Genomic DNA, 18,790 nt, shown 5'->3' with positions numbered 1-18,790 from the left:
GTCACTGCAAGGTCAGGTCATGGCTTGTAGAGAGGTCCCTGAGGCAGGAATGTGGCTCATCCTGATGGATTGAGGAGCTGCCTCCTCAGGAGCAGGCAGCAAGCAGCAGAGCACTGGTGGACCACCATAGAATCCTAAAATCATGGGATGAGTTGGGAGATGAAAGCTCATCCCATTCCAACCCCCTTCTGTGGGGTGGAGCACCTTCTACCATCCCAGGTTGTTCCAAGCCCCATCAAACCTGCCCTTGGACACTTCCAGGGATGCAAGGGCAGCCACAGTCCCTCTGGGCAGCCTCTGCCAGGGCCTCACTTCCCTCAGTTCCTTCCCAATATCCCATCTAATCCTACCCTCTGTCAGCTTGAAGCTCCAGCTCCTGATGAGTGCTGGGGGTGAAGATTTGGGAAAGTGAAGGAAATGGTTTCTTGTCTTTGTTCCCCAAACCACCCCCCAGGTCCTGCATCTCTTCAAGCATAGTTTTAATTTCTCCCTCTCTCCCCAATTTCCCACCCTGCCATATTACCAATATTTTTGTAAGGGGTCAAACTAATAACATGGGATTTCTCTGGGATGCCAAAGCTTCCTGTATCCTAAAACCCAGGGCTGAGCCTGACATCCCTGGGGAGTTGGAGCTCCTTGCTAGGCTGGATCCCTCATACCTCAGTGGGTCTGTAGGGCTGAGTAATGTTTGCAGCTGCAGCACTGTGTGACCTTCCACCCTTCTGTGCACATCCCCCCCCAAAATAGGGCTGGGCTCAGAAAAAATCCATCCTATTCTCATTATTCTTACAAAAAAAAAGGGAGGGTGAGGGAGCATCCCACCCACAGAAAGCAGGGATGAGCTGAGGATGGGTTGACCAACCTTTGGTTGTGTTATTTTTCCACACTGATGAATAAAATACCCTGCAGGCTCTTGCAGCTTCTGCATCCAAAGGGATGCATTAATGGGGATGGACTGACAGTTTATTGATTGATTTTAATTTTTTATAATCGACTTTTCTGCATTCAGGGCTCAGGATCTGCATTGCCTCTCTGCATGGCTTGGAGGCACCCCATGGGAGTGTTGGTTGTCATGGGGAAAAGGTTAAAACTGGGTTTTTTGTGTTTAAAACTTGGGGGTATTTCAAATGGAATCTCAGGAAACTGGAAATTGGGGGACTTGTAAAACACTGGGGAATGGCTGACTTGGACTTGGGCAGCAGTAAAAAGGTAGTTGTCAAACAACCCTTGATGTAAGATTGAAAAAACCCAAAGGAATGGAGGAAAAAATAGAAAAGATCCATAAATCTGGATTTATAACCTTGATCTAGTCAGGAAAGCTGTGATGGAGCTGAGGCAAATTAGTGCCCCCTTGGGCAGTGCTGAAAAAGTAGATTTTAATCAAAACATGTATTCTAGTCAATATTAAAAATGCAGTGAACCCCCATTTGTGGAGCTGTTCATTTGAGAGGCTTCCTGGAAAAAAGAAAGTCCCATTCTCAAAAATCAGGGTGTTTTTCTTCCCTGGGCTATGTTTTCCCACATGCTTTGCAGGAGGTGCAGGGTCTCAGTGGGTTTGTTCTTGCCCACCCCGTGTCCCTCTCTGTGTCACTGGGCTCAGCTCTCAGAGACATTTCCCATCTGGATGTCCTGCTCTCTTGGTAGCATTTAGGAGCAGAATTTGTTTATTCATCCTGGAAACGCAGAAGGAAAAGGTTAAAGATGGTTCTTTCCTTTGCAAGGTCATTTTTAACAGGAGAGGATGGTACAAATCTCACTGACTCATGAGCCCTCCCTCTTCTCTTCATTGTGTTGCCTTCTCCTGGGATTTCTAAATCCATAGGTCAGGTTTGACTCACTGATGCAACTGAGGAAGGCCTTGGCTTTGGGGAGAGGCAAAGGATTGGATCAAAAAGCCATTTTTTCCTTTGGATGCTGAAGTCTGGAGCATTTCCATCCCTCTGATGGTTCATATTCCAAAGAGGCAATGGCTCATTGAGATGTGCAGTGGAGGAAACTCAGCCCTTGATGGAGATGGGTGATGTCATTGACCATCTGAGCCATTCCTGGGGAAATTCTGGCTTATTCCAGCTTGGCTTTTTGACTTTGTGCTTCTTATACATGGGAAAATGGAAAAAAAAAAACAGTGGGAGGAGGGGGATGAGATCTTTGCACCTGGTATTTGGTAAGCCTGGAAGGGTGTGGAACGTGGGAACGTGGAGGACAGGAGGGGCTTGAGAGCTGGGATGGCCTCAAACTTCTTTCCTGTTGGATTTCCCTCCCTCTTTCAGGTGGATGAAATTTATCATGACGAGTCACTGGGTGTTCACATCAACATCGTGCTGGTCAGGATGATCATGGTGGGATATCGTCAGGTAAATCCAGAGTGGAGAGCAGGAGGTGCTCTAATGTTTATTTAATAATTGGATAATATTTAATAATTTAATTTTTAAATATTTAATAATTTTGTTAATAAAATTTAATATTTACTTAGGTAAGCCCAGGCTTGGGAAAACGTAGCAGTTGTCAGAGCCCAAAAGACAGCTGTGCTGAGCAGGGGTGGGTTTGAACCCTCCTTAGCCTGGTTTTTGGGAGCTGGATAGCCCCCTGGATAGCCTAGGAGACCCGCAGGGAGGTGGTGGGTGGGTGTGATCTGCTGTTATGTGCTTGCTCTGGGATGTGGGGAAAACCACAGAGGCTTCATCAGATCTCTGTAGATGATGGGATAAAGGTGGCTCCCCACACTGAGAGGAGCTGGACATCAGTGAGGAGAAACCAGAGTCAGGATCTCCTGTACTTGGCTCACTGGCTGTCCTGTAGCCTTTACATGGCTTGGGCATGGCCAGGAAAAGTGTGGGAAGTTTTGCTGAGATGTTTTTGTGTGGTTTCTCAGACTGCACTTATTTCTTAAGGCTTGTTTGAGCATAGCAGCCAGATTTTTCTTCAGAACAATGTGATTTTCTGTACTTTTTTGGGGCATGCCCCTGTCCCACAGGAAGTGTTCGAGCAAGGGTGTTAATGACTCAACACAGTGATGTCTGTGTGTGTGTGTGATCCAGAAATAAGACCAGTTAGGTCTTGGAAAAAACTTCCTTATTATAGAAATACGCTTGGCTGGCAGAAATCCAACACATCCTGGAGATCCAGGGATGGTCCTGAGGAGCTGGGATAAGGATGGAGGCTGGCCCATTTTTGGAGGCTTCCATGGGACCAGGAACATCATCTCTAGATGGGAAAGCCAAAAATCTGTCTGGCTTCCTCCCAGCAACATTTGTGCTCCGTGCTGGAGGTTGATCCATGGAGGGGAAGGGATTTGGAGCTGTGGTGATAGGGCAGGATGGGAACTGCCAGGCTCTTCTAGGGATGATTTATCCTCCCCAAAGCCAGCTCTGGAAGCAGCTGCTTTGTCCAGCTATGTCACTTCTCAGGTTCAGGGGACGATGTAGGAAATAATGAGCAGATGTTTGAATCCAGGAGCGATCTCAGCTCACCACTATTCCCAAGCGAGTTCTCCTGCAACTTCTTGGGATAAAACCTCCTTGGCTTCCAGGGGGGTGTCGGGGTTTGAAGGACAGGTATCTGCCAATAAAGGCAGGAACTTCTCTTTGAAATGGAGAATGTAAACCCCCTCCCTCCAAATTATTAGAATTTTGAAATTAAGGGACTCTCAGGCAAAAATATGGGAATTAGGAATAACAGTTCTTTACTAGGAAAATTAGAATAGAAATACAGTATTAGAAAGAACAAACTCAGAACACTGACAGAGTCAGAATACAACCTGACACTCTGTCAGTCAGTCTGGGTGTTGGCAGCAGTCCCATTCAATGGTGGCTGCATCCTGCAGTGGCAGATGTGGTTCAGCTGGAGCAGTGCTCCTGTAGAAGGTGCAGTTTTCCTCTGAAGGTCCAGGGATGATGTGGAAAGGTCTGGCTTTCCTCTGGAATCTAGTGGAAAGAAGGATAACTTGCTGTCCAAAATCTCAGTTTTTATCTAGGTAGGAAAGGCTTGGCTCCTCCCCTGGCTGGAGCATCTCCCAGTGGGATGATGTAATTTTATCAGTCATGCAGTGGGACTCAATGTCCCAGCAGCAGATGATATCTCCTGGAGGGAGGATGGGCTGTGGAAAGATAAAGATGATTGCCCCAGCTGGTTTAAAGATGGCCCATTAGCAGAGGATATGTGCCACAGATATAAGGGTCACTGCTTCACCCGGTTTAACAGCTGGTGACAGAACCCACATTTCTACCCACACCCTACGTTTCCACCCAAGCCAGAGGGAGTGCCACACCTCTTCCTTCCCCGCATTGTGTGTCCCTTCTCCCGCAGTCGGTGAGCCTGATCGAGCGGGGCAATCCCTCGCGCAGCCTGGAGCAGGTGTGCCGCTGGGCGCACTCCCAGCAGCGCTCCGACCCCCAGCACGCCGAGCACCACGACCACGCCGTCTTCCTCACCAGGCAAGATTTTGGGCCTGCAGGTATGCAAGGTACTGTATTTGTCTCGGTCAGGTATGTGCAGTTTGCTGGGGGAGGAAAAAAAGGGGTGAGAGGATTTCTTGCGAGCACAGTCTGGTTTTCTTGGCCAGCAAGGTCCAGAAAAAGGTTATAAAAATTGGTATTTTTTTTTTTATGCAGAAGAGAGAGACAGAGAATTAATCAGAGCATCAGCCTGAATGGATTATCTTGATTTATTTAGCCTCCTGCTCTTTGATTTAATTTTACCAGTCATCCCCTTGGCCCAAAATGCCTTCTTAAAAATATAAAAAATACCACAGGGACCCCCATGGGGACAATCAGTTTATTCTGTCCTCTGGAGGACTTTTAAAACCTGTTTTTATATGGGTTTATTTCTTGGACATAGGAGCATTCAACAAACCCTGGGCCAAAGAGGAAGTTTTACTAGAGCAAACTCACCCTCTTGGTGCAGAAATTGTGCCAGTGTGGTCTGAGAAGTTGGAGGCCTTGCTAACAAAAATTTTCAGGAAAACCTTCTGATGTTTCATGGCTCCGTTAGGAAAATGGTGTTATCACAAGAGGTGGCTTTTCCCAGTTCTGAGCCTGCTGCTTCCAAATTCCCATCTCATTTCCACACTGATGGCCAGGACTGGAATTCCATCAGGAGGCTCCCTCAGATGCCATGAATGGGGTGGGTATTGTCACCATGATCTATAGCCCAAATCCTCCTGGTGTGCACAGGAGGAAGGAAAGGTGGAGAAGAAAACCTGTCCTAACTTGGATTACCTCCCTGAAAAGGATCCCCCTCAACAGGGGATGAACCTCAGGAGATATCCAGCTGGAAACCCTTCTGAGTGTGCTGTGGCCACCAAACAGCAGAATTTGGCTTGTGCCAAGCTGGTGACCTGCCCTGATCTCCTTGTCCAGAGTCACATGGATTAAATACCAGCTTTTGTTTCGTTTTTCTGGACCCTTCCTGGCAAAGTGACTGTGTCCAAAGACATTCATTCATGAGAGTACCTTTTTTGGCAGAAGGGGGAGACTCCCTAGGCTGCCCCTTGGTGGGAAGGAGTTGTGAGATTGATGGAGTAGCCCTCCTTTCCTTTTTCCCTGAAGATCTGGCTCTCTGCTTGTCACACATTCCAGGACTTTCTGCAGAAACCCCCGTGGTTGCTGTGTCCTTGCCTTGCTGTGCTGCATGGCACAAGGAGCTTCTCATCCACCAGGAATTTCCCTCTGCTTGGGCTGCTGGAGTAATAACACTGTGCTTGCTCTTGCTTCTTTTCCCCCAAAACAAAGTCCTTGCAGGTCCCTGACACCCCTGTTAAGCTCAGGAATGAAGGGCCAGAGTGTGGCACCAAATTATCCCTGCCCTTGGAAGAGAAAAGCAGTGGACAGATGGGTTGTGATTTATTACTTGCTGCTGTAGAGGTCTTGTCAACACCCAAAGAATTTCTGTTTCCTTCTGCAGTGGGTGGATTTTCTGGCCTGGGCTGAATGATGCTTGTTCTCAGAATTAAATATTTTCCAGGTAGTTGCTTCTCACCATCATTCTACTGTGGAGAACCTTTTATACTCCTTCCAATTCTTACTGGAGTCTTCATTACAGAAAACTGCTTTTGTGAGCATCCACCTTTTGATATTCCTTTGTCCCATCTCCCATCCACAGCTTCTTTGGTTGGGAATTCAGCCCATTTTCATCCTAAACACTTGTAGAGAATGCTTCCCACAACTTTATTCTTTTTTGTGGAAAGTTTCACAGGAGGAAAAAAAAAAGTCTTTTCAAATGGTTTATCCATGGCTTGATTTATTACTCAATGGTTAAACCCCATTATGGGAGTGACTTGGTATGGATCAAGTATCCCACAAGGATGGGGGGCTCTGTGATTTACCCCTCAGGGTGGGTGTAGGAATGTTCATCTCTCTTGGCTCATCAGCATCCCTCTCCTGCTGCTGCCCACTCTTGGCTCACTGAGCCTTCTCTTCCAGCATCCCAATCCCCAGGGCATGGTTATCCAGCATGGTCCTGCCCTGATTTTCCCTCTCTGACCTGTAAGTCCTTCCTTCACTAACTCCCTTGATGCCAAAAAAGGGTCAGCCTTGAAAAAAACCAACACACATAAAAAACTTTGGGGAGTAAATTCTGGAGTGTGCCAACAAGTTGATTGAATTGGGCAGAAATAAGGTGAAAAAGAAAGGAAAAGTGACCAAAATGGAGGTGATGTGTTGCTGCCTGGGCAGGGGAAGATTCCTCTGCCCACAGCTGCCCCACTGCACTGCACTTGATCGAGGGCAGGGGTCCTGGGGCTGGGGTGGGTGCATGAGTGGGTGTGCCCTGTGGGGAGCAGGGCTGTGGTTTTGGCAGGCATCTGGGGAGTGCCTCGTGCCTTCCCTTCTCTCTCCTTTTCCTTCTTTATTAGTTTTAAATGAAGAAGAAGGTGGGGGATGCCATTCCTGGGCTGGGAGGCGATGGCCACCCATGCTGGCGGGGTGTTGTGGGTGCTGCTTCTGCCCAGGTGTGTTGGCACAAGGGCACAGTGGTGCCAGCAAGCCTCAGGGCAACCTCTGCTGGCTTTCAGTGGCCACACTGCTGAGCAAGTCCTTGGGCTGCCATCCAAGTGACCTCTTCAGCACCTTTCCCTCTGTTCTCTCTTCTGTTGCAGCGCAGCCAGCTTATATATTTGCAGGGTGGTTTTTTTTCCTTGATTTTTCATTTTCCCCCCCTCCTCTCTCAAAGGGTTTCTCTCTCCTCTCCTCCCCTCTGTCCTTCCCTGCTCTCTTTGCCCCAGGCTACGCTCCTGTGACGGGGATGTGCCACCCTCTCCGCAGCTGCACCCTCAACCACGAGGACGGCTTCTCCTCTGCCTTCGTCGTCGCCCACGAGACCGGCCACGTGTAAGCCATGGGGGGCAGAGGGGTGGTGCTGCCCCACTCTTTGGAAAGGGGGCTTGCTGCTGCTGCTGCTGCAGCTGTGAATGCCTTGGGATCTTCCCTCCAGGTTGGGCATGGAGCACGATGGCCAAGGCAACCGCTGCGCCGATGAGACCAGCATGGGGAGCATCATGGCGCCGCTGGTGCAGGCTGCCTTCCACCGCTACCACTGGTCCCGCTGCAGCAAGCAGGAGCTCAACAGATACATCCAGTACGCCCCTGCCAGCTGGGAGGGGTGCTCTCCCTTCAGACTGGTGGCTTCTGGTAGCCAAAGATGCTCCCAGGGGTGGAGTGGCGCTGGGAGAGCTGGGGGTGTTCGGTCTGGAGAGCAGAAGGCTCCAGGGAAACTTTGGAGACTCTTCCAGTGCCTAAAGGGGCTCCAAGAGAGCTGGAGAGGGACTTTTGGCAAGGGGCTTCAAGCTGACAGACAGCAGGATTAGATGGGATATTAGGAAAAAGTTCTTTCCTGTGAGGGAGGTGAAGCCCTGGTACAGAGTGCCCAAAGAAGCTGTGGCTGCCCCTAGAATCCTATAAGTGTCCAAAGCAGATTGGATGGGGCTTGGAGCAGCCTGAGACAGTGGAAGGTGTCCTTACCTGTGGCAGGGGCTGGAACTCTATGGCCTTAAAGGACCGTTCTGACCCAAACCATTCTGGGATTCCGTGACAAGTCAAATTTCTCAGTAGCTGAATCTGGAGAGTGGCCTGGAGCTGAGGGATGGGCTGATGGAAGGAAATCCTCTGTCTGACTCTGCAGCTCCTATGACTGCCTGCTGGATGACCCCTTTGAGCACCAGTGGCCCACCTTGCCTGAGCTGCCTGGAATAAATTATTCCATGGACGAGCAGTGCCGCTTCGACTTCGGCGTGGGCTACAAGACGTGCACGGCGGTGAGTATGGGCTGCATGGCCACCCTGTCCCCCCTCCCTGGGATCCCCAGCCAGCCTGGCTGCCACCAGCCTGCTGCTACTGGCCACTGCTGTCCCAGCCCAGCTCCTCTGTGCTCCCCAGTTCCGCACCTTCGACCCCTGCAAGCAGCTGTGGTGCAGCCACCCGGACAACCCCTACTTCTGCAAGACCAAGAAGGGGCCGCCCTTGGATGGCACTGAGTGCTCTCCTGGCAAGGTAGGGGCCGGTCCTGCTTCCTGTAGGAGGGATGTGTCCAAGGGCACGATGAAGAGCACCTTCCTCCCGTGCTTTACCATTTCTGTAGCGGTGCAGGAGGGCTCTCCAGTGGTGCTGAGCGCTTTGGAAGAGGTCTGGAACTCATTCCTTCTCCTCCCTTCCAGTGGTGCTTCAAGGGCCACTGCATCTGGAAGACGTCTGAGCAGCCTTACAGCCAGGATGGCAGCTGGAGCTCCTGGTCCAAGTTCGGCTCGTGCTCCAGGACCTGCGGGGGAGGCGTGCGGTCCCGCAGCCGGAGCTGCGACAACCCGCCGTACGTCTGCGCTTTGCCTCCCTCCCTCTTCCCAGCTGGAAGTGGCCGCCAGCCAGAGGCTCCTGGCTGTTCCCCTCGCTGGCAGGGGTGGGGACATCTGTTCCTGCGGGAGCTGTGCCGTGTATTCAGGCTGGGAATTCGCCATCCCCCTTTCCAGCTCTCTTACCACCCGCCGGCTTTGTGTTGCAGCCCGGCGTACGGAGGGCGGCAGTGCCCGGGAGCCACCTACGAGTACCAGGTGTGCAATGCCGAGGAGTGCCCGGGGCCCTACCAGGATTTCCGTGCCCAGCAGTGCTCCAAGCGCAACTCCTACTACACCCACCAGAACAGCAAGCACTCCTGGCTTCCCTACGAGCATCATGACGGTGAGTGGCGCCGGGTGCTAGCCAAGGAGCAGCGGCCAAATTCCTCCAGAGGACTCTGCCCTGGTGGCCATCACCCTGGGATGGAGACTGTGCCAGCTGCACAGATGTTGGGCAGTGGGGAGCTCCTGAGCTGGAAACTGTTGTGCAATAAGCCAGCATGAAGCAGCTAGCTTTTTAAAATCACGGAATCACAGAATGGTTTGGGTTGGAAGGACCTTGACAATGATGTCATTCCAGGCCTGCACCCGTGGGCAGGGACAGCTTCCACTAGACCAACACTTCCAGGGATCCAGGGGCAGCCACAGCTTCTCTGGGCAACCTGTGCCAGGGCCTCACCATCCTCACAATATAGGATTGCTCCCAATACCCCATCTTACCCTGCTTTCTGTCCTTTTGAAGCCATTCCCCCTTGTCCTGTCACTCTGGGCCTTTCTCCTTGTCCAAATCCCCTCTCCAACTTTCTTGGAGCCCCTTCAGGTACTGGAAGGGGCTCTAAGTTCTCCCTGGAACCTTCTGTTCTCCAGGCTGAACAACACCAGCTCTCCCAGCCTGTTTCCAGAAAAGAGCTGCCTACTTGCACTGCAGCCTCACATAGCATGTCCTGTCCTTTCCTTAATTTCCTGAGTGTACCGGGCAAAAGTGCAGGCTGTTGAGCAGCAAATGGTGTTGGGAGATGAGCCACGTGAATATCCTGGGCTTTGGATTTGTGACTGTACTCAGGGGTACAAGCTGAGATGGGTTTCTGTCTTCACTCACCTGTTCTGGTTTGAAAGACAAATGTCTGCTGAGAAAGGCAGGAACCTGTCTTTGAAATGGAAAATATAAACCCCCTCCCTCTAAATTATTATAATTTTGAAATTAAGAGGCTCTCAGGCAAAAATATGGGAAATAGGAATAACAGTTCTTTACTAGGAAAAATTAAAATAGAAATACAGTATTACAAAAAACAATCCCAAAACACTGACAGAGTCAGAATACAGCCTGACACCCTGTCAGTCAGTCAGGGTGTTGGCAGCAGTCCCATTCAATGGTGGCTGCATCCTCCTGCAGTGGCAGATGTGGTTCAGCTGGAGCAGTGCTCCTCTAGAAGGTGCAGTTTTCTTCTGAACGTCCAGGGATGATGTGGAAAGGTCTGGCTTTCCTCTGGAATCCAGTGGGAAAAGGCTGCTCTGATGTTCCAAATATCAGTTTTTATCTGGGTAGGAAAGGCTTGGCTCCTCCCCCTGGCTGGAGCATCTCCCAGTGGGATGATGTAATTTTATCAGTCATGCACTGGGACTCAATGGGCCATTAACAGGAGATATCTTCCTGGAGGAAGGATGGGATGTGGAAAAGATAAAGAACACCGCCCCACCTGTTTTTTAACAGATGGTGATAACATAGATACCTTTGGTCACATCCTGTATTGCAACCTACGACACTCACCCTAATGAACTTCCACAACCCCTTTTCCCCCCACCTCCCTTTTTCTCCCCTTCCCCTCTTCCTTTGCTGCAGATGCTCAGAAGTGTGAGCTGATCTGCCAGTCTGAGGGCACAGGAGACGTGGTGTTCATGAACCAGGTTGTTCACGACGGGACCCGCTGCAGCTACCGAGACCCCTACAGCGTCTGTGTCCGCGGCGAGTGCGTGGTGAGGAGCTCTTGTGGGGCTGTCCCTGTCCTTTCCCCAGCCAGGAGAGAGCTCAGCCCCTTGGGGACAGGTGTTCTGCCCCTGGGGACCAAGCCTGTGTGCAGCAAGGGGTGGTGGAGCTGGGCTGCAGGGCTGTAACCCCATGTAACCCTGAGCTTGGTCTCTCCTTCCCTGGGTGGCAGCACGTCGGCTGTGACAAGGAGGTTGGCTCCCTGAAGCAGGATGACAAGTGTGGGGTCTGTGGTGGGGACAATTCCCACTGCCGGACGGTGAAGGGCACGCTGGCCAAGACCCCCAAGCAGCCAGGTGAGAGGGCTGGCTGGGTTTGGAAGCAGATTCATGAGCTGGATTCTTGTGTCCGGTTGGAGGAAACCTGCTCTTTCTCTTCCCTCCATCCTCCATCCCTCCCTTTCAGGTGTTTTGAAGATGTTTGAGATCCCAGCTGGAGCAAGGCACCTTCAGATAGAAGAGATGGAGCCAGCATCCCACAGCATTGGTGAGCATGCCCTAGTCTGTAGCTGGGCTAACTGCACCACTTAATTAGTGGCTTGTCTTCATTTTCTTCTATCTTCACTCAGAGTCAGGATTAAAACATGAAGGAGACAAATTTTCTCATGTTTGGACTTGGTTGTTTATTAAAGTACAGAGTAACACTTCTTTTAGTTACCTGCTAAAAATGAGCAAAATGGAGCTGAATCTAGCTAGTTAGAAAAGGTCTTTTAAAGCTAAACAGTACAACAAAGAGCTAACACCTTTATTAATTATCCTTTTGACCCAATAACCAAACGCTTGTGACCTGCAGTGCAGCATTAACTATCCAACCAAAAACTACTACCTGAAATCATGAAGAAGAAAGAAGACAGAAAGAGACCATGCCCAAGAACATCCATCTTGTCCCATACCTATTTCTATATTCTAAAAATTCCAAATCCTTCACCATGTGAAGTTGCACACTTCTATTCTAGCTACACACCTGTGATTTTAACTCCATTACTCAAATTTGGAAGCCTTCTCCAAGGCCTCAAGTCAAAGCAGTGCTCTCCTGGGAGTCAGGGTCAGAAAACACAGAAAGATCAAAACTCCCAGGTTTCAGGGTTCCAACACTAGTCCACCTCTCCCCTCACCCTTTCTCAACCCTTTTCTCATAATTCCCACCAAAGAGGGTCTTGTTTATGTCCTTCCCATCCTCCAAAGTGAGTGACCAGAGGGAATGATATTGAAAATATCTCCTTTCTCCTCCAGTTGTCAAGAATCAGGCCACAGGGAACTTCATCCTGAATGCCAAGGACAAAGAAGCCAAAAGCCAAGTGTTCATTGAGATGGGCTTGGAGTGGGAATACACTGTGGAACAGGGCAAGGAGAGCCTGAAAACCAGTGGTCCCCTGCACGAGGCCATCAGTGTTTTGGTAAGCCTGGCTGGCACAGGCTCTGGGGGGCTTGGGGGCCACCAGGAGGTGGCCTGACCACCAGAGGTGGTCTGAGGTATGATGTGGCAGGTGATGGAAGGATGTGGGCAGAGGAAGAGTGTGGGGCATGTCATTGAATCCAGGGAATGAGGCAGCCAAAAGCAAGGCGTGACAAGCTGCGTGAGGGAATGGCACAAGGATGTGTTGCTCAGGCACTTGCCTTTGAGTCCTGCTGCATTTTGCTCTGCAGGAAATGCTTGTGGCTCCAAATCCCATTTTAGTTATGCTGGTATGTGGGAAATTAGAGGTTGGGTTCCCTGGACATGCAGGGAATGGGAGGTCTGGGCTGCCATCCATCCCTGCGTTTGTCCCCAGTTTTGGGCATAGACCACCTTGCCATGTGGTCCTTTTCCAATGGCATCATTCTTCCCCCTCTCTGACTGCTCCCTCTGGGCCTGCAGGTCATTCCTCAGGAGGAGGAGGTGAGGAGCAGCCTCATGTACAGGTACATCATCCATGAAGACCTGCTGCCCATGATTGGAAATAACAATGTCCTGCTGGAGGAGATGGATTCCTACGAGTGGGCCCTCAAGAGCTGGTCCCAGTGCTCCAAGGCTTGTGGAGGAGGTAACTTCCTCTTCCTAACAGCCTACAGAGCATGCTTGGGATACTTGGATATAGTAGAGTGTGTGTGAGCCCCTTGGGGTGTCTCTGGCAAGGAGAAATTATTGCAAAGCAGTTTGAGTGTGCATTTTAGCCAGATTTCTTACAGAAGCAGGGCTTGCAGGATTGTGTATATGTACCTTTGTCTGTCTATCCATGGACCTGCTATGATTTTTTAATTCCTTGGCTGTTTTTAACTGGATTTGGGCCAAGAAACAGTGATTTTGAAGATGACCATTACTGAAGTTTGCACAGAAGTAGGCATGAGGTTTGCTGGTGAAAGCCCCGTTTCCATATGGCCACTGGGATCTGAGCCTCTGATCATAGGGAAAACCTTGTGCTCTGGGAATCAGAGTGGTTTAGGTTGGAAGGAACCTTTAGAAGTCACCTGGTCCAAACTCCTGGCATAGGCTGGGACATCTTCCACCAGCTGTGTGCACTCCACAGCAGCCTGGGGGACTCTGGGGGGAAGGGGGAGGGTCCAGCAGCCACACCAGCATCCTCAGCAAACCTTGGGTGACATCTGAGAGCAAAAACCCCAGCAGGGATGCAGGAGAGGGACCTGAGGGAACCTGGAGGGACTCCCACACCCTTCACCTCACCTCCCACACTCTGCCCCCTCAGGCGTCCAGTACACCAAGTACGGCTGCCGTCGGAAAAGCGACAACCGGATGGTGCACAGGAATTTCTGTGACAACAGCAAGAAGCCCAAGCCAATCCGGAGGCGCTGTAACCTCCAGGAATGCTCCCAGCCCATGTGAGTCCTCTCTTGGACCTCTGTGTAGAGACCCCAGGTGCTCCCATTCCTCTTGGGATTTGGGGTTGCATTGGGAGCGTTCCCAGCCGCTTCCCAGCACAAGCATCGCCTCCAACACCTTCTCCACGTCCTCCTGCAGGTGGGTGGCTGAGGAGTGGGGCGCCTGCAGCCGCTCCTGCGGGAAGCTGGGGGTGCAGGCACGGGCTGTGCAGTGCATGCAGCGCCTGCAGGACGGCACCAACCGCACCCTGCACACCAAGTACTGCCCCGGGCAGCGCCCCGAGACGCGCCGGCCCTGCGGCCGCCTGCCCTGCCCCGCACAGTGGAGGACAGGAGCCTGGTCTGAGGTGAGAAACCACTGGAAAGGGGGTGTGGGGGGCAGGTGATTATAAGGGTTGTGGAGTAGAAATGTGGAGTGATTTGGTTAAGTGGTCGTCTAGTGTGGGAGTCCCTGGCTTCCCTAGCACTGGTGTGGTGCCCACAACTCCTGAGAACTGGATTTAAGCCCCTGGGAATAATTACCATCATTGCAGGAAGAATTGCAAGCCACAAAAAATAAGTAGAGTATAAATTAGATTGTTAGAGGATAGAAAAGTGATTTTTTAAAAATGTTTATATTAGGAGGTTTGAAGCTAATATGGAGGATTTAGGGCGTGTGTCTTTACTTTCTTCTTTTTCATGCCATCCATGTTAGTGCCAGGCTGGCATCACTGGATTAGTCTGGGACAGAGCTGGACAGTGTAACAAAATTGTCATGTATTGGAAAGTAATTGTAAATGTTAGCAACGTAATTTATGGTATAAAAGTCAAGTCCTGCCCCAAGGACAGGCAGTGTGCCTCGGATCTCAGGCTGAACAGACCACTGTTAGCTAGAGAAAGAGTTTCTTAGATAAGAAAGAATAAACAATCTTGAAACCCTCAGAAAACAGCCTCCTGAATCTTCTTCAGTGATCGGCTGAGAAAACCTGAACTTTAAACCACCCCTATGTCCTGCTGTGGCATCTCAGGCTCAGGAGACCCCACAGTGACAATCTAGTCCAACATCTTTTTAACTTTCCTTTAGACCAGGTTACTCAGAGTCCCATCCAGCCTCGGTGGAGATAAGGCTACAAGAGAGAGTGATGTTTTCACAGGGTCCTGGAATAGCTTGGGTTGGAAAGGACCTTAAAGCCTATCTCATTCCAACTGCTTGCCTTGGTCAGGTCACCTTCCCCTAGACCAGGTAGCTCTAAGCCTGGCTTTTATATTTTGGGGGATAAGGGTTAAAAAAAAAGGAGAGCATCCCTGTGCAGAGAAGGTTTGGAAGACAGAAAGCAATATCCACCTGAGGAGTAGTCATCAGCACATCCTAGGGGGTGTGGGGGCTGTCCCCACACTGTCACTGACTGTCTGTGTGTCTGTCTGTCTGGGTGCAGTGCTCAGTGACCTGTGGGGAAGGTGTCCAGCAGCGGCAGGTTGTGTGCAAGGGCAGCGACAGCGGCGCCCGCTGCGAGGGTGACAAGCCAGAGACCATCCAGGGCTGCCACATGGCCCTCTGCCCAGGTGAGAGGAGAGAGGAGGAGGAGGAGGAGGAGGTGGCACTGGGATGGGGATCAACCCCCATGAATGCCTGCAGCCCGTTGTGGCTTCAGGGGATGCCAGCAGACAACATTGTGTTGAACGTCTCTGATGCTGCTGTCAGCAAAAAAAAAAATTAGAAGTCAGACAAAATATTTCCCTTATTTGCTCTTAGCCCTGTCTGGTTTTGGGTTTTGTGGCAGTGTGAAGGTGTGGTGAGCTGATGGAGATGGGCACCCTCGAGTTTATCTTGGGTGGGTTTTGAGTGGCTTAAATGCTGGGTGCTGAAGGGATTTAATTTTTAAGGAGATCCCTTAAAACAAAACGACCACCCTCCCGAGGTATTTTGAGTGCTCTCAGCCTGCCCCTGGCTGCTGGGCATCGTGGTGCTCTCTCTGCAGGGAAACTCTCCAGCATCACCGACGCCGGTGACCATGGCACCACCAAAGGGCAGCGGCTGCCCCAGGACGGAGCCAAAAACCCCGTGAGCAAGATCTCCTCCAGTAAGTGCCCGTGCTGGGGGGCAGGATCTCCTCCAGTAAGTGCCCCTGCTCGTGTAATCCCTCCCGAAGTGTTCTGCACCTCCCTGCGGGCGGTGCCGAGGTGGGAGCGCATCCAGCAGCGCTCCTGGGGAATTCCACGCGCCTCTGCTGCTCCATAGCCTGGTGCTCCATTGCCACCTTGTGGTGGATCGGGTCCTGCAGTTTCCCTGTTGCTCTCCTTCTGCCTCCCGGTTTTTATGGCCTTTTCCTTTTTACCTTGGAATTTTTTAAAGTAGGGAGATGGCTTTTGGTTTTTCTCCCCTTAAAACCCTTCATAGCTTGTGTTCAGTGCATCTTGGTTTGGAGCATCCCTTGCTCTCCGTTTTTTCTCCATGCACAGAATCTTCAGTATTTTGGCTTCATTTTCCAGGTCCCTCTTGCTCACTTCCTGTGTGGATAGGCAGTACCTTGTTCCCTCTGGAAATTCCATTGTAAATCCTGTGGGAGAATAATGTCACATTTTGTGCTGCTCTGTCCCTCTCCAGGGGAGCCTTGCCTTGGGGACAAGTCCATCTTCTGCCAGATGGAGGTCCTGGCTCGCTACTGCTCCATCCCTGGATACAACAAGCTCTGCTGTGAATCCTGTGGGAAGAAAGCCTCCTCCACCACGGGCTCACCCCCTGGCACTGGCATTCCCCCAGGAACCACCACTCCCAGCCCTGCTCCGGTGCTTTTCCCCTACCCCACTACCCCAGCTCAGAGGGAACCAGGTGGGGACCCCACTCCAGCACCTGGGATATCCAGCAGTGGTGCTTTCCCAGGGGAGCTGCCAGCCCCAAGGGAGCCAGGAAGGGGCCAGGGGGCCAGGTAACCTGCTTGGGACCACCTCATTGTGAGGCAGGGAAAGCCTTTCTCCCTCTTCCCTCCCTTTCCTCATCTTTTTTCTCTCCCCCAACTTCCAGCGATGGTTTTCATGGGTGGCACTGCCAGGTTTGGGAATAACCCGGCTCAGCACCCAAAAATTCCTGGGAAAACCACTCATTTCTCATGATCCCACTTGCCCTCCCAGCTGTGCCATGGTGCTTTTTGACAGTGCCATGGAAAAAGAGGTGGAAAAGAGCAAAAAAAGCTGCAGGTAGACAGGCTGCTTCCTCCCAAGGTGCTAAAAAGATGTGGGAGGGTGGTGGCTTTAATGTTGCATTTTCCTTGCCCCTGCTCCAAGCAGCAACACAGGAGGGTCCTGGCTTGGTTGTTCAGCCCTGGAGCTTGGGATGTCAAAGGGAGGATCCTGAGAATCTGGGGTGGGTGGGAAAACTGGAGGGAAGTGGTGAGGTGGGGAGAGGGGAAATGTGAGAAAATCCCAAACTGCTGCTCTGGGCTCTCCCTGTTGGGGTAGGGAGTTTGGGAAGCATGTCTGGGGGAAGGTGGAATGTGACAAACATGGAGCTGCTTCTGTCCTGGAGGCAGGAGATGGTCCAGGAGATTTCAAAGTGAGCAATCAGAACCACAGGTCAAAGACCAAAAATTGATGTCAAAAATACCTGTCACCTGGGGCTGACTTTTTTTTTTTTTAGCCAATACTGCCCTAGGCCAGCCTTGATGCCCAGCCTCCCCAGGATCACCAGCCTCATCCCTGCACCCTCACAGCCAGTGCCTATGGGACAGCAAAAACTTCCAGGGGGAACTGGGAATAACTGGGAAGCCAGGAGTGGATTTTAGGGCCATTTACAAGGAGAGGAGAGAGACAAAGATTCATCTACACCTCTCATTGCTTGGGAAGGGGTGGAAAGGGGGTGATTGGTGCCATTACAAATCATTGTGCCAAGTACTAAATGTTTGCACAGCACTTTAGGAGCCTTGGGCTGCCCTCTCCTTGCTGGGTGCTGGGCCAGCTCTGGGCACAGGGTTTGCCTTGACAAGTTTCACTCCTCAAAATCCTCCTGACAAAGGTGTCCCTGAGGGGGCTTACATGGTTTTGGTACTTAGGGCACCTCTGGGTGCAGTGGCAGGGGAAGGTGGGCATCTGGGGGGGAGGAAGTTTTGGGAATGGGGAGGTGGAGTCCCAGGAAGGCAAGGCTTGGTGGATAGACCAGTTTGGCATTGCCAAGTGGGATATTCTTGGGAGAACATGCATGGTGTGGGTGCATCTGCTGGCCCTGAGGGTCCTGCTTCCCCAGTATCCAAGGAGTAGGATGTGGCACCCCTAGGGACAGTGTTTGTAAGCTCTGCAGGTATCCAGGGCTTGCTGGGGTGATTTTCCCTGCCTGGCATGGATTGTGACAGAGCTGAGATACTTGACTGAAATGGATGGAGACCCCTCTGCATTCCTGGTGGTTTAAGCATTGGACTCTGCATTGCTCCCCTGGAGCTTCCCAACACCCTCCTGCTGCTGAATCACAGCTGGATGAGCATTTTTCCAACTCCTCTGAAATCACCTGAGGCTGGAGGTCCCTGGGCTCCTGGGTGCTGCCCTTTGGCATTAGGTGGCCATGCCAAAACATGGAAGAAAACCCCCCAGCCTGTCTGAGCCACACAGCTGGCACACCTCGTGGCAGTGACCACATAGAGGGTGCCCAGATCCAGGACATGCAGGTATTACCACCCACAGGGGATCCTGTGGGGATGCCAGAGTGGGATTCACCACTTGGAATGCTGCCACCACGACTGTGCCCCCTGCCAGCCCCTCCATGGGAGCACCAGCATTTATTTATTGTGCCAAAGAGAACCTTTTGCTTGCTCTCCAAGGAGCATAACAAAAAGACCTTTTTTCCCCCTCAAAAATGAGCTGTGACATCCTTCCCCTGAAATTCCCAGCCCTTCCACGCTGGCCTAGGCTTTGGTGCTTTATAGCTTAAGTAATATTTGCAGTGGTTCCCTGCTGCACTCGGGGCAGAGCTGTGGCTGGGGGCTGGCCCAGCTCCTGGCACCCACAGCTGGGGTCCCTGGGGGTGTTTGGGGCCCTGCAGGTGCTGATCCTGACCTCAGGCTGAGATTAAGCAGGGTGTGATAACCTCCCCACCAGCTGTGGGTGCTCTGGGGTGGGGATGCTGCAGGGCTGGCACCTGGCACCACGACTTTCATGGAATCCTGGAATGGTTGTGGTGGGAAAAGACTAAAGCTGGTCTGGTTCCAG

General features: G+C 51.5%; 1 protein-coding gene across 1 annotated transcript in view; it reads left to right on the top strand.

Annotated features, from left to right (window-relative positions):
• The window catches only part of ADAMTS14 (ADAM metallopeptidase with thrombospondin type 1 motif 14), a 31,369-nt gene extending 13,144 nt beyond the window's left edge, over positions 1–18,225 (top strand). The window contains exons 5-22 of the mRNA XM_079312180.1: positions 2,271–2,354; positions 4,306–4,462; positions 7,220–7,325; positions 7,429–7,572; positions 8,116–8,248; positions 8,370–8,483; positions 8,648–8,796; positions 8,986–9,161; positions 10,659–10,792; positions 10,975–11,098; positions 11,208–11,288; positions 12,035–12,198; positions 12,660–12,825; positions 13,486–13,618; positions 13,758–13,965; positions 15,034–15,160; positions 15,577–15,678; positions 16,203–18,225. Of these exons, the coding sequence (XP_079168306.1) occupies positions 2,271–2,354; positions 4,306–4,462; positions 7,220–7,325; positions 7,429–7,572; positions 8,116–8,248; positions 8,370–8,483; positions 8,648–8,796; positions 8,986–9,161; positions 10,659–10,792; positions 10,975–11,098; positions 11,208–11,288; positions 12,035–12,198; positions 12,660–12,825; positions 13,486–13,618; positions 13,758–13,965; positions 15,034–15,160; positions 15,577–15,678; positions 16,203–16,528 (2,628 nt within the window). The 3' untranslated portion in view covers positions 16,529–18,225. The remainder of the gene's footprint in view (positions 1–2,270; positions 2,355–4,305; positions 4,463–7,219; positions 7,326–7,428; positions 7,573–8,115; positions 8,249–8,369; positions 8,484–8,647; positions 8,797–8,985; positions 9,162–10,658; positions 10,793–10,974; positions 11,099–11,207; positions 11,289–12,034; positions 12,199–12,659; positions 12,826–13,485; positions 13,619–13,757; positions 13,966–15,033; positions 15,161–15,576; positions 15,679–16,202) is intronic.
• The last annotated feature ends 565 nt before the right edge of the window (positions 18,226–18,790 follow it).

The sequence above is a fragment of the Erithacus rubecula genome (assembly GCF_903797595.1).
Source record: "Erithacus rubecula genome assembly, chromosome: 9".
Taxonomy (NCBI): Eukaryota; Metazoa; Chordata; class Aves; order Passeriformes; family Muscicapidae; genus Erithacus; species Erithacus rubecula.
This window is presented reverse-complemented; position numbering and strand designations above follow the sequence as displayed.